The 14,259-nt window shown below is 45.7% G+C and overlaps 1 protein-coding gene across 1 annotated transcript in view; it reads left to right on the forward strand.

The window, feature by feature from the left end:
- IFT172 (intraflagellar transport 172) overlaps window positions 1-14,259 on the forward strand; it is a 55,774-nt gene that overhangs the window by 21,955 nt on the left and 19,560 nt on the right. The window contains exons 16-30 of the mRNA XM_011972732.1: window positions 665-832; window positions 5,629-5,765; window positions 5,993-6,100; window positions 8,314-8,398; window positions 8,702-8,794; window positions 9,664-9,741; window positions 9,983-10,231; window positions 10,408-10,486; window positions 10,699-10,819; window positions 11,006-11,150; window positions 11,682-11,771; window positions 12,335-12,432; window positions 12,583-12,718; window positions 12,804-12,920; window positions 13,910-14,052. Of these exons, the coding sequence (XP_011828122.1) occupies window positions 665-832; window positions 5,629-5,765; window positions 5,993-6,100; window positions 8,314-8,398; window positions 8,702-8,794; window positions 9,664-9,741; window positions 9,983-10,231; window positions 10,408-10,486; window positions 10,699-10,819; window positions 11,006-11,150; window positions 11,682-11,771; window positions 12,335-12,432; window positions 12,583-12,718; window positions 12,804-12,920; window positions 13,910-14,052 (1,847 nt within the window). The remainder of the gene's footprint in view (window positions 1-664; window positions 833-5,628; window positions 5,766-5,992; window positions 6,101-8,313; window positions 8,399-8,701; window positions 8,795-9,663; window positions 9,742-9,982; window positions 10,232-10,407; window positions 10,487-10,698; window positions 10,820-11,005; window positions 11,151-11,681; window positions 11,772-12,334; window positions 12,433-12,582; window positions 12,719-12,803; window positions 12,921-13,909; window positions 14,053-14,259) is intronic.

A 14,259-nucleotide genomic window follows, 5' to 3' on the forward strand; every position in this document is an offset into this window, starting at 1 on the left:
CACCACGCCCAGCAATCCTATATTACCTCAGAGGTGATTGTATTATGGCAACAAAGTCAAGAAGGGAGCTTGGAAGTTGGTGTCTCTTACTGTTCACAGTCTGTGCCCTCAGGAAACTTCCTTAACCCTGCATTCCTCCTGCTCATGCCTAGCTGACCTTCACCTAGACCTGCTGTCCAGTGCTTTTCAGCCACACTTATCTGATGGCACGAACTGGCTGGAGGACAGCCTCTTCGTCCCTCATTGATTCTCATCCCAATATGGTAGCACCAGAGTGTTCAACCTCAGATCAAAGAGACAACCTGATGATTTTAATTTCAGTGAAAGCCACATCACAACTTTCCAGATAATTTAATTTTTCTAGTGGCCTGCCATTTGTAATCCAAGCTGGTAACTCTGGCCCAGAGTTATTTCAAGAAGGAAAGTCTGATCTTCACCTAACTTAAAATTCCTGGGATGTAGATCTTTGTTCTGTGGGCTATCTCTTACTTGACCAGAGTTAGGATATACCAGCTCAGCAGAAAGCAGATCAGTAAGCTTTGAAATGCAGCATGAACCTGAGTGGTGGGTTAGCTCACCACATCTCACCATGAAGGAAATAGTCAAAAGCAGGAGACAACCCACATCCCCTTCTAATTGTGTTATCTGTTGCTTCTTTCTTCAGTTGCATCTATATGATATTGAAAGCTGCTCTAAGACGATGATCCTCAACTTCTGCTCCTACGTGCAGTGGGTCCCAGGAAGTGATGTGCTGGTAGCTCAGAACCGAAACAGCCTGTGTGTGTGGTACAACATTGAGGCACCTGAGAGAGTCACCATGTTCACTATTAGGGTATGTTGGACACTAGGGGCCCTCAGATGTGATATTGAGCTGATTAATTAGAGCCATGAGGAGACTCTGAAGACTACTTGGTTTTCTGTGTCCACCACCCTTAATCTCTGTGATAGAATTGGCAAATGAAGCTTAGACTTATGGACTAACACCCAGAACCATCCTTTTTCAGATTTCTGACATTATATTAGACCCTTGGAGTATGGGTTCATTACAGTGGCCCTGGGAAGTCACCAGGTCATAATATGGAGATCCCTCTAGGCTGGAAATCCCTGATAGGAGAGGCAGTTCTAATGTCATCTCCTTCTGTGCTGATTCTCCATTATAAGCCATGCAAAGTGCCTTTTTTTCTTAAATTACAGATCAGATCTTCTCTCCTATCCTACCACAACATCACACATAGCCGGTAGTCTTCCAAAATCTGGGGGGAGCCAGAGAAAACAAGAGAGGCAGGCTCCTATGCTAGGCTAGGATGACGTGTGTGTATGGGTAGAGCGCTTGATGCTTTCTTTTTGTCCTTTTCCATACCTTTTTTTAATCTCCTTTTTGCCTCATTTTAAACTGATTAGGGTCTAAAATTTATTTGTTTAGTTCTTTCTTTCTTTTTATCTCTCTCTCTCTTTCTTTCCTTCTCTCTTTTACTCTCTCTTCTCTGTTTTCTTTTTTTTTCTCTCTCTCTCTATTCTTTCTTTCTGAGACAGGGTCTCACACTATCTCCCAGGCTGGAGTGCAGTGATACAGTCATAGCTCATAGCAACCTCAACCTCCTGGGCTCAACCAATCCTCCTGCCTCAGCCTTCTGTATAGCTAGGACTACAGGTGCATGCCACCATGTCTGGCTAATTCTGTCCTTTCTTTAAACACTTTTTTTTTTTTTTTTTTTTTTTTACATTTTGGGTTTGAAAGTTATATATCCTATTTCTGTAGAGGCTACCTTGAAAGTTTTAACGTGTACTTAAATGAACAAAGTCTAAAGTTAATCAGCATCTAACCACCCCCTCCCCTGCAAACAATACAAGGACTTTAAAAGACTTTAACTTTCATCTCCTCCCCTTTGTCATTTTTGTCCAGTATTTTAGTTCTAATCTTATTTTGTCCCCAAAGATAGGCATGATTATTTTATTTTATTTGAGACAGAGTCTCTCTGTCACCCAGGCTGGGGTGCAGTGGCGTGATCTTGGCTCACTGCAACCTCCGTCTCCTGGGTTCAAGAGAGTCCTCTGCGTCAGCCTCCCAGGTAGCTGGGATTACAGGAACCCATCATCACGCCCAGCTAATTTTTGTACTTTTAGTAGAGATGAGGTTTTGCCATGTTGGCCAGGCTGGTCTCGAACTCCTGACCTTAGGTGATCCACTCGCCTCGGCCTCCCAAAGTGCTGGGATTACAGGCATGAGCCACCACGCCCTGCCTGATTATTTTATCAGACAGGATTCATTTAGATTTACCATCAAAGTACCAGTTTCTTTGTTTACCTTTTCTTGCAATGCCAGTCTTCTCTCTGGAATGACTTTTCTTCTTCCTGAAGAATATTATTTAGAAGTTTTTTTGTTTCTGTTTCTTTGTTTTTTGAGACAGGGTCTCACTCTGTTGCCCAGGCTGGAGTGCAGTGGCATGATCTTGGCTCATTGCAGCCTCTACCTCCCAAGTTCAGGTGATTCTCCCACCTTAGCCTCCCGAGTAGCTGGGATTACAGGCATGTGCCACCTCACCCAGCTAATTTTTATATTTTTAGTAGAGATGGGTTTCACCATGTTGGCCAGGCTGGTCTCAAACTCCTGACCTCAAGTGATCTGCCTCCGTCGGGCTCCCAAAGTGCTGGGTTTACAGACATGAGCCACTGTGCCCAGCCTTATTTAGAAATTTCTTTAGTGAAAGATGATAAATTTTCAGTTTTTCATTATCTGAACATGTTTCTATTTAGCCTTTGTTCTGAAAAGATGCTTGGACTCAGTACCCAGTTCCAGATTGACAGTTAATTTTTCTTAATTTATAAATGTTGTCTCATTGATTGACTTCCATTGCTGTTCTGAAAAATTTATCAGCAGCCATTTCTGTACAGGTGATCTGTCTTTTCTCTTTGGTTTCTTTTTTTTTTTCCTTTTTTTTTTTGAGACGGAGTCTTGCTGTGTTGCCCAGGCTGGAGTGCAGTGGCGCGATCTGTCGCCCACGCTGGTGTGCAGTGGCGTGATCTTGACTCACTGCAAGGTCCACCTCCCAGGTTCGTGCCATTCTCCTGCCTCAGCCTCCCGAGTAGCTGGGACTACAGGTGCCTGCCACCATGCCTGGCTAATTTTTTGTATTTTTAATAGAGATGGGGTTTCACTGTGTTAGCCAGGATGGTCTCGATCTCCTGACCTTGTGATCTGCCCGCCTCGGCCTCCTAAAGTGCTGGGATTACAGGCGTGATCCACTGTGCCTGGCCTCTCTTTGGTTTCTTTTAAAGTCTTCTTTCTTAGGGCTGGGTACAGTGGCTCACGCCTGTAATTCTAGCACTTTGGGAGGCTGAGATAGGCAGATCACTTGAGGCCAGGAGTTCAAGACCAGCCTGGCCAACGTGACGAAACCCCATCTCTACTAAAAAGAATAAAAATTAGCCGGGCATGGTGGCGCTTTCCTGTAATCCTGCCTACTTGAGAGGCGAGGCATGAGAATCGCTTGAACCTGGGAGGCAAAGGTTGCAGTGAACCGAGGTTGTACCACTGCTCTCTAGCCTGAACGACAGAGTGAGACTCTGTCTCAGAAAAAAAAAAAATCTTCTCTTTTTCTTAGGTGTTTTGAAGTTTCACTACAATGTGTCTAGATTTTTTTTTTTTTTTTTTTTTTTTGAGACGGAGTCTTTCTCTGTCACCCAGGCTGGAGTGCAGTGGCACGATCTTGGTTTACTGCAACCTCTACCTCCCGGGTTCAAGCGATTCTCCTGCCTCAACCTCCTAAGTAGCTGGGACTATAGGCGCGTGCCACCACACCTGGCTAATTTTTTGTATTTTTAGTAGAGATGGAGTTTCACTGTGTTGGCCAGGGTGGTCTCAGTCTCCTGACCTTGTGATCTGCCTGCCTTAGCCTCCCAAAGTGCTGGGATTATAAGCATGAGCCACTGCACCCAGCCATAAATTTTTAAAATTTATCCTGCTTAGTATAGATTGTGTTTCTTATATTTATGAATACACGTATTTTCATCACTCTTGGAAGTTTCTTAGTTATTATCTCTTCGAACATTGCTTCTCCTCAGCTATTTTCTAGTCTCTTCATCAGAACTCTAGTTAGGCAAATGTTAGATTTCTTGTTTTGCATTTTTAATTTATCTTTCATAGTTTCTTTCTTCCTGCTCCATGCTCCATGCCCAGGTTTTTTGTTTTGTTTTGTTTTGTTTTGTTTTCAATTTTCTGTAAAGACAAGTTCTCATTGTGTTTCCCAGGCTGGTCTCAAACTCCTGGTCTCAAGCAATCCTCCTGCCTCAGCCTCCAAAAGTGCTGGGATTACAGGCATGAGCCACTGCATCTGGCCTCTGGATAATTTCTTTAGATCTGTTTCGATTCATTAGTTTGCTAATCTGCTACTAATCATTGTCTAATCTGCTATTTAAACTGTACATTGAGGTTTTTACTTCAAACATTAAATATTTCTTTAAGTTTTATTTGATTATTTCTCCAGTCTGCCTGGTCATATTGATAATTTCTTGTTCCTTGCTTAATTTTTCATTTCATCTTTTAAGGTATTTAGGTGCTTCATAAATAATCATTTTATATTCCATAACTGGGCTTAAAAACAAAAACAAAACAAAACAAAACAAAAAACAGGGTCTCACTTTGTCACCCAGGCTGTGCGGCAGCATGATCACGGCTCACTGCATGCGCAAACTCCCAGGCTCAAATGATCCTCTCACCTTAGCCTCCTGAATAGCTGGGGCTACAGGCACATGCAACCACACCCAGATATTTTAATGTCTGAAATTCTTGAAGGTCTAAAACTGTTGTTTGTAGTTGTTATTTACTGTTTCATAGTGGTTGGTTTCCTTGGGGTTTTTTGTTTTTTTTTTTATTGTGAGCTCATGTTGCTTTGAATGTATTCTTTTGGAATCCTGAGGGCCTAAAATGGGTATGTTTTCCTCCAGTGATGATTCGGTCTTGTTTCTGCAGGAATCAGGCATATTAATGATCTGTAACCATTTATTTTGTTCCCTTTACTGAAGAGTGGATCCCAGGTTTAATTAAGGATTTTCAAATTCAGCCTCCCCATCCTGTTGGGGGGCCTGAGGTTTATTCTCCTGACACTGCATTTGCTTTCAGGACAACTGTACCTTCTCCGTTTGCTCACTTTCCTTTTTTTCTTGCTCAGGATTTTAGCTTATTGACCTTTTTCTTTCTGTCTGTCTTTTTTTGAGAGAGAAGGGTAGGATATGGGTAGGGAATTCTTCAAGTAAGTGAAGCAATGCATTAAAAGTGATTTCTTCAAGTAAGCCCAAACAATGCATTAAAAAGTATGTTCCAGGTTCAAGTCATATTTTAACGAGAGAACCCTTAAGAATATCTACTCTCATGGTACTGCTGGAAGCAGAAGTGAATGCCACACTTTGTACCTCCAGGAGTTGGCGCTGTCATAGTTAGGAGTATACTTTAACCCAAGGATATTGCTATAAATGAAGTATTTTTTTATGCTTGAGAGAAACTAAAATGTTAGGAAAATCAGGGCCGCTGTGACTCTCTTGACCACTGATTGGGTTGGATGAGGGTGGGTCTTTTCTACAATTTATTCAGTGAAAACTAATCTGAAATTGGGGTGGGGTGAACTTTTACAGGGTGATGTTATAGGTCTGGAGCGGGGCGGGGGAAAGACCGAGGTGATGGTGATGGAAGGTGTGACTACTGTTGCCTACACACTGGATGAGGGCCTCATCGAGTTTGGAACAGCCATTGATGATGGCAACTACATCCGGTGAGAGGCTGGCCAATAACCTGGGACGTGGTGGGAGAGTCTGGTTCTGAGAGGGGAGGACCTGGGGTGGGGTGTAAAACTGGCCAGCACTGATAAGGATCCAGTGATCCTGGGAGGCGATGAGACAAAGATGGCTCTTCTCCCTCCCCTTGCCCCATCACCGGTATTCTGCTGTATCTTCCTAGCCCATTCCTTATTCATTATGCTTTGCTTCCTTCCCTTTCCAGGGCAACAGCCTTCTTAGAGACTCTGGAAATGACCCCAGAAACAGAGGCAATGTGGAAAACCTTGAGTAAACTGGCACTAGAGGCAAGGCAACTACACATTGCGGAGAGGTGAGCTAGACGTGTAGAACAGAGGTGCCAGGTAGCTAGGAGGGATGACCACATGAGTATTTTCCCTGTGGGCTGCTCCAATCCAGTGTTAAGGTACTCCCTACCTTCCCACTGCCAGCAAATAACATAGAGCCCTTCTGCAGTACAATATTCCAAACACTCTCCCATCCTAGATTATAAGAGTATGCCTTGACCGGGTGTGGTGGCTCACGCCTGTAATCCCAGCACTTTGGGAGGCCGAGGCGGGCAGATCACAAGGTCAGGAGTTTGAGACCAGCCTGGCCAACATGGTGAAACCCCATCTCTACTAAAAATACAAAAATTAGCCAGGCGTATTGGCGGGCGCCTGTAATCCCAGCTACTGAGGAAGCTGAGGCAGGAGAATTGCTTGAACCCAGGAGGCAGAGGTTGCAGTGAGCTGAGATGGCGCCACTGCACTCCAGCCTGGGCAACAGAGCAAGACTCCATCTCAAAAAAAAGAGTATGTCTTGGCTGGGCACAGTGGCTCATGCCTATAATCCTAGCACTTTGGGAGGGTGAGGCAGGCAGATCACTTAAAGCCAGGAGTTTGAGAGCAGCCTGGCCAACATGGCGAAACCCCAGCTCTACTAAAAATACAAAAATTAGCCGGGCATGGTGGTGCACACCTGTGGTCCCAGCTATTCGGGAGGCTGAGGCACAGGAATCACTTGAACCCGGGAGGCAAAGGTTGCAGTGAGCTGAGATCATGCAACTGCACTCCAGCCTGGCTGACAAGCGAGACCGTATCTCGAAAAAAGAAAAAGTGAAAAAACAAGAGTATGTCTTTTATTATTTTTACTGCCCCTTCTTGTAACTAGGTTCCCCTTAACATTTTTTTACTATTCTTACCCTTCAATCCATGCCTATGTGTATAATCGAGGTTTGGTATAGGAGTGTAGTTCACAGGACAAACTTGGGACTCCAGACTCCTTTAGTTCAAATCTTGGTTCCAATTACCAACTTGTATAACCATAGAGAGGTTATTTGACCTTCCCAAACCTTGGCTTCTTGATTTTCTCCATGTAGACTAGGATAATAATAGTATTTGCCTCATATGATGATAAAGAAGATGGTAAGGATATTGGTAGTGAGGGAGTGATGAAAGAATCTGTGCAAAGTGCTCAATAAATGTCATCTGCTGCCATTTTGGCTAGGAATCATCCTTGATCCCATTTTGTCCACACTTCCCACGTGTAGATTATCAGCAAGTCCTAACGATTCTGTCTTCAAAACACATCCTGATGTCTCCATCCTCGTGCAGACCACTGCCATCTCCCACCTGCAGTATTGCATAGCCTCTTAGTCTCACTGATACTATTTCTTGTACCCCTACCATCTATTCATCCCAGAGCAGCTGAGGTCATTTTTTAAACATAGATTGTGTCATTTTCACGACTGGAACCTTCCATTAGCTTACTGTTTTACTTACTATAAAACCCAAACTCCTTGTATGGCCTTACCCCTGAAGTTTTTTGACCTCTGCTTCTTTCTCATGCCAGTCTCCTACTTGGCCATTAGTCTCCAACCACACTGGCATCCTTCTGGCTCTGTGAGCGTGCCAAGCTCACACCTGCTATAGGCCTTTACACTAGCTGTTCCCTCTCCAGGAATGACTTTTCCCCATCCTGCCATGACTGGCTTTTTCTTGTATTCAGGTCTCAGCTCAAATGTCAATTCATCAGAGAGACCTTCTCCAACTACCAAGTTAAGTGGCCCCTTCAGTCACTATCTATAACAGGGGTGTCCAATCTTTTGGCTTCCCTGAGCCACATCGGAAGAATTATTATCTTGGGGCCACACATAAAATATACTAACACTAATGATAGCTGATGGGCTTAAAAAAAAAAAAAAAAAGAATCACAAAAAAAATCTCATAATGTTTTAAGAAAGTTTATGAATTTGTGTTGGGCCACATTCAAAGCCATCTTGGGCCATGGGTTGAACAAGTTTGATCTATAATATTACATTATTTTATTTTTTATTATCTCCAATTTTACCAATTATTTGTCTCCACCAGAATGGAAGTTCTCAGAGAGCAAAGCCCTCATCTTCCTTAGTCTCTGTATGTCTCCAGTGACAAGCACATTGCCTGGCACATCATAGATGCACATCAATTTGTATTTGCTGAACCAATGAATTAATGATGATTCTATAATAATATTACTATCAATGTCATTGCTTCCATGCCATAGGTGCTTTTCTGCTTTGGGCCAAGTAGCAAAAGCTCGATTCCTGCATGAGACCAATGAGATTGCAGATCAAGTGTCCCGGGAATATGCAAGTATTATGCTCCTGATTCATTCTGTCTGTCTCCCAAGCTGATTTCTCTTAGTATTCAGCCCCATGATTTCTAGCTTTCCAGCCATCCCTAGTTTCCTTTACCCTGCCCACCCTACCTCTACCCTCAAGTCAGACCATTTCAGAATTGCTTTTGCTAAACCTCAAACCTTTAAGCTCCATGAAGTGTTTTACCTTCCCAAGTCTTTTGTTTTCTCCATCCTTCTGGCCTTCCAAATTCAGCCCTTACAGACAGAACAGCAGCACCTACAGAAAAACCAGAACCTCCTTTTTCCCCCACAGGGCGGAGAAGGAACAGACTTTTATCAGGTCCGAGCACGTCTAGCCATGCTGGAAAAGAACTACAAACTGGCCGAAATGATCTTTTTGGAACAGGTAATAGGTAAAGAGAGACAGGTTGGAAGAGCGGATACGAGGGAAAAAGAAGGAAAAGGGGATGCAAACTCAAGGGAGGAAAGCATGCTGGTAAGCTAGGCTTCCAAAGGTTTGGTGAAAACTTTCGAAGAGGTTTATATAGTTAATTTCACCCCTTCCTTAACTTCCTCCTCTTGTGTTAGTCCTTACTTTTCTAGACAAACTTCCTTCTTTGGCCTTTGATTACTACTTTCTTTCATACGCAGTCTACTACCTCCCCTCTAGTCCAGAGCCTGTCTTTGCAGTTCTTGTGCATAGGGGTAGATCCAGGTTTTGTGGGCCGGAAGCTTATACAATTTGAGGAGCTCTCTTTAAGAACAGTTGCCTTAGGCCGGGTGTGGTGGCTCACGCCAGTAATCCCAGCACTTTGGGAGGCTGAGGCAGGTGGATCACATGAAGTCATGAGTTCAAGACCAGCCTGGCCAACATAGTGAAACCTCATCTCTACTAAAAATACAAAAAATTAGCCAGGCATGGTGGTGCATGCATGTAATCCCAGCTACTTGGGAGGCTGAGGCGGGAGAATCGCTTGAGCCAAGGAAGCGGAGGTTGCAGTGAGCCGAGATCGCACCACTGCACTTCAGCCTCAGCAACAGAGTGAGACTCCATCTCAAAAAAAAGAACAGTTGCCTTGGAAAGGGCCTGTGCAAATAAGGAGGCCTGAAGCTTAAGCTTCTTTTAGTTTCCCAATATTTCTGCTGGTATAGTAGTTAAAAGGTAAGGCTTTTGGTCCTCATGTGCTGGCATCATAGCCAGGCTGAAGAGAGCTTGCTGCTTTCTGATCCTCATATCTTTCTGGCATCCCTCTCCGCTCTGCCTTTTTCCCCTAGAACGCTGTGGAGGAGGCCATGGGCATGTACCAGGAGCTACACCGTTGGGATGAGTGTATCGCTGTGGCTGAAGCCAAGGTACCTGTTTTGTCTTCTCCACAGTTGTTGAGAATTTGGTTTTGCCAATTTCAAAAACCTTCTTTTGTCAAGGAGGCCATAGAAACCAGAACAGGGTTGGGGCTTGGACTTGACATGGTGAGGAGTTAGGATACTACTGACCCAGGAGCATTCCCCTTGTTATAGAGGGATTGGAGAAGCATGGGAGGCAGAAGAGTAGGAAGGGGGATGTAACTTCTAGTTCTCCTCTGTGTGTGTCCAGGGGCACCCAGCCCTAGAGAAGCTACGCCGTAGTTACTACCAGTGGCTTATGGACACACAGCAGGAGGAGCGAGCAGGTGAACTACAGGAGAGCCAAGGGGATGGGCTAGCAGCCATCAGCCTCTACCTCAAAGCTGGGCTCCCTGCCAAAGCTGCTCGGCTGGTGCTGACCCGAGAGGAACTGCTAGCCAACACAGAGCTGGTAGAACACATCACTGCAGCCCTTATCAAGGGGGAACTCTACGAAAGGGTATGCTGGCTTCCTTTTCCTAGCCCTTATGTCCAGGAGCTCAGGACCCTTCCCTCACCCAGAGGAGTCTTGGGGTGCAGAGTACTTCCTGACTGCTGGTGTTCCCTTGTTTTTGGAGCTAATACTTAGTTCTTTGTGTTGTAGGGGTATCATAGTAATGTGCTATGTGTTAACAGGCAGGTGATCTCTTTGAGAAGATTCACAATCCACAGAAGGCCCTGGAGTGCTACCGTAAAGGCAACGCATTCATGAAAGGTACTAGCCACCTATGAGCCATCCTTTACTGTTGTGGACTCTTGCCCCTCTGATTCCCCGGCACCCCTTGGTGTGTGTGTTCAGGTTGCCTGGCTCCAGTTCTCCATTCCTCCCCTTCTTACCCATTCTCCATGCTTCATCTCCCTGTCCTACCTTTTTCCTGAGGCCTGTCCCTGGAAGTCTGGGCTGAGCACCTTTTCTCTCCCTGGCAGCGGTAGAGCTGGCTCGACTGGCCTTCCCAGTGGAGGTGGTGAAACTGGAGGAGGCATGGGGGGACCACCTGGTACAGCAGAAGCAGCTTGATGCAGCCATTAATCACTACATCGAAGCCAGGTATGGGAGTATGGGAATGTAAAGGAGGTTTAGGTGTGAAGTGAGGGGCAGTGGAGCAAGTAAGGACACCAAGGCTTAAAAGAAGATATCTCAAAATGTAGGTTGATGTGTGCTTAAGGGGTCCTTTTACCTCCATTCATCTTCATCTTTCATCCTACATATTTATATCTTTCTCAACTTTGCCAGGTGCTCCATTAAGGCAATTGAGGCCGCCCTGGGTGCCCGCCAGTGGAAGAAGGCAATTTATATATTAGATCTACAGGACCGGAACACTGCGTCCAAATACTATCCTCTCGTGGCCCAACACTATGCATCCCTGCAGGAGTATGAGGTGAGGAAGAGTCCCTTTTCGCAGCATGAGGCGATGCAGTAGAGGATAACAATGAGAGAACCCAAAACAGGAAGTGTGGAGGCAAGCTCACCAGATCCTTCTTTCTGGGCCCCAAACAGCATCACAACCTTGAATGGGAAGAGAACAGTTTACTTTCCCAATTTCATTCCAGTGTGACACTGATACCTCCCTTCACCCCAGATACATAAAGTGAGTCTCTAGCTCTGTCCCAGCCAGCATGAGTGATTCTTCATGAATAACGCTAACATAGTTACAATATAAAATTGCTTTACATTGCAGAAATGTGAGGCCCTTTTGAATTCCACTGTATTGTCCTCATACTGCTTGGGGCTGGTCTTTCTTTTTAAATGGTAGAATATACGAGACACCCATACTCATCGTTTCTTCTCTATCATTACAAGGTCGTATTGCAGGCTCTCCACCATCTCAGCCGAGGTTTGTTCTTTCCTCATTCAAGCTGCTTTAAGTCTGTTGCTCTGACCTTTTGTATCTACCTCCCATCAACTACAGATTGCTGAGGAGCTCTATACTAAGGGAGACCGGACAAAAGATGCTATAGACATGTACACCCAGGCTGGCCGTTGGGAACAAGCCCACAAGGTAGGGATGAGTGGAGTTCATGATAAGAGAACTCTGCCTTAGTGGAAGTGTGGCCTCATTCCTCGGTCTCTGTTTCTCCTCTTCGCTTGACTCCTTGTAAGCTGACAAAGAGTACCAAAAAACAGTCTGAGCCACTTTGATCCCTAGCCATAGGGAAAGGAAGGGATGAAGAGAAGCCCTTGTTTCCAGACCCATCTATCATTCTGAAGGAGCAGATGGGCTTGGGAGCTGGGGAATCTGAACTACCACTCCTGACGCCTCTGGTCACATTGATGTCTTTGTTCTCACCCCTACACTTCAGAGCCCAGTGGTTACAGCGGTAATGGGAGTGTATGCCCCAGCACAAGGCATCACAGACCCTCCCACCTTAGCGGAATATAGTTCTTCCTCTGCTTCTTATGGACTTGGAATTCCCCGACTTCACTAGTGACCTCAGGAGTGGCAATAACCAAACTCCTGTGATTGTTGGGAGAGTTCAGAGCTTCTGAACAAGCAGGTTTCCTTGAAGCCCTGCTTCCCTGGGGAATTGGACCTGCGGCTACCCTGCCTCTGTGCCTCCACAGCTGGCGATGAAATGCATGAGACCAGAAGATGTATCAGTGTTATACATCACTCAGGCCCAGGAAATGGAGAAGCAGGGCAAGTACCGTGAGGCTGAAAGGTGAGCCGTGGCCTCAGAGGAGGTGTAGTGGGAGATGAGATTTCAAGGCTGGGAGGAGGGATGGGGCCTGAGGATGTGTACCTTCTGCCCAGAAGGCAGTGACAGCAGGGATCGGGTCTAGGAGGCCCCAGATGTATCTCCCTTCCCCAGGCTATATGTGACAGTAGAAGAGCCTGATCTTGCCATCACCATGTACAAAAAGCACAAGTTGTATGATGACATGATCCGCCTGGTAGGGAAGCACCATCCAGATCTCCTCAGCGACACACACCTACATCTAGGCAAGGTGAGCCCTTCTCCTGGCTCTACCTATCTCTTCCCCAACCAGGCTCCATCTCCCCATCTCTCCATCCTGACTCACCTTCCTGCAGGAGCTGGAGGCTGAAGGCCGACTACAGGAGGCCGAGTACCACTACCTCGAGGCCCAGGAATGGAAGGCAACAGTGAACATGTACCGGGCCAGTGGGCTTTGGGAAGAGGCCTACCGGGTAAGGAGTTCAGGCCATGCTGAGAGATACATCCATCCTTCTTTCCCATGTTTTTTCCCTTTTTTTTCAGAAAGGGTCTCACTCTGTCACCCAGGCTGGAGTGCAGTGGTGCAATTACGGCTCACTGCAGCCTTGACCTCCTGGGCTTAAGCAATCGATCCTCCCACTTCAACCTCCTGAGTAGCTGGGACTACAGGTGTGCACCACCACAGCTGGCTAATTTTTTAATTTTTTTGTAGAGACAGGTTTTCACCATGTTGCCCAAGCTGGTCTTGAACTCCTGGGCTCAAGTGATCCACCTGCCTTGGCCTCCCAAAGTGTTGGGATTACAGCTATGAGCCACCATGCCCAGCCCTTCTTTTCCACTTTAAGTGACTAATTCACAATTGGTCAGAGCATCTTTGAAAATGTAGTGAAGATCAGAGTCTCTCTTGCCAGAACCATGTCCACATCTGTATACAGAAAATTTCACTTACAATTTTAAGGGTCTGTGGACCAGGTGAAGCCTATCCTTGGACCCTAAGTACTTCAACCTAAGTTAAGAAACCCTGAAATTTAGCCCTTTTCCTGTTAACTTTTTATTTTATTTCATTTTTTGAGACAGAGTCTTGCTCTGTCACCCAGGCTGAAGTGTGGTGGCACAGTCTTGGCTTACTGTAACCTCCACCTCTTGGGTTCAAGCAATTTTTCTGCCTCAGCCTCCCGAGTAGCTGGGATTACAGGCAGTCACCACCGTGCCCAGCTAATTTTTGTATTTTTAGTAGAGATGAGGTTTCACTATGTTGGCCAGGCTGGTCTCGAACTCCTGACCTCAAGTGATCCTTCCTGCCTCGGCCTCCAAAAATGCTGGGATTATAGGTATGAGCCATCGCGCCCAGCCTCTTCCTTTTCAATTTAGAACAGTTATTGGATCCTTGTCAAAGCCAAGGTCAGAGATAAGAAGGGAGCAGCTCTGTATTGAAGGATTATTGAGTGACTTTGCTTTATAGGTGGCCAGGACTCAAGGAGGGGCTAATGCCCACAAACACGTGGCCTATCTGTGGGCAAAGAGCCTGGGAGGAGAGGCTGCAGTTAGACTGCTTAACAAGCTGGGACTCCTGGAAGCTGCTGTTGACCACGCTGCGGACAATTGGTGAGGCCCCAAGCTTTCTCTCCATGGGCCCCATCGCAGGCAAAGCCACTATCTAGAGAAAGAAAATTGATGTATAACTGAAAGATCCTTGGAAGGACATGATAGAGTGGCATGAATAAATTAACTGTTCCTATTCCCTAGAGACTCAGAACAGTGTTTACCCTTTGGCTGTTCTAAGACGGGTGGACAGGAAACAGATTGTAAAGC

Source organism: Mandrillus leucophaeus, unplaced genomic scaffold, assembly GCF_000951045.1.
Source record: "Mandrillus leucophaeus isolate KB7577 unplaced genomic scaffold, Mleu.le_1.0 Scaffold13, whole genome shotgun sequence".
Classification (NCBI taxonomy): domain Eukaryota; kingdom Metazoa; phylum Chordata; class Mammalia; order Primates; family Cercopithecidae; genus Mandrillus; species Mandrillus leucophaeus.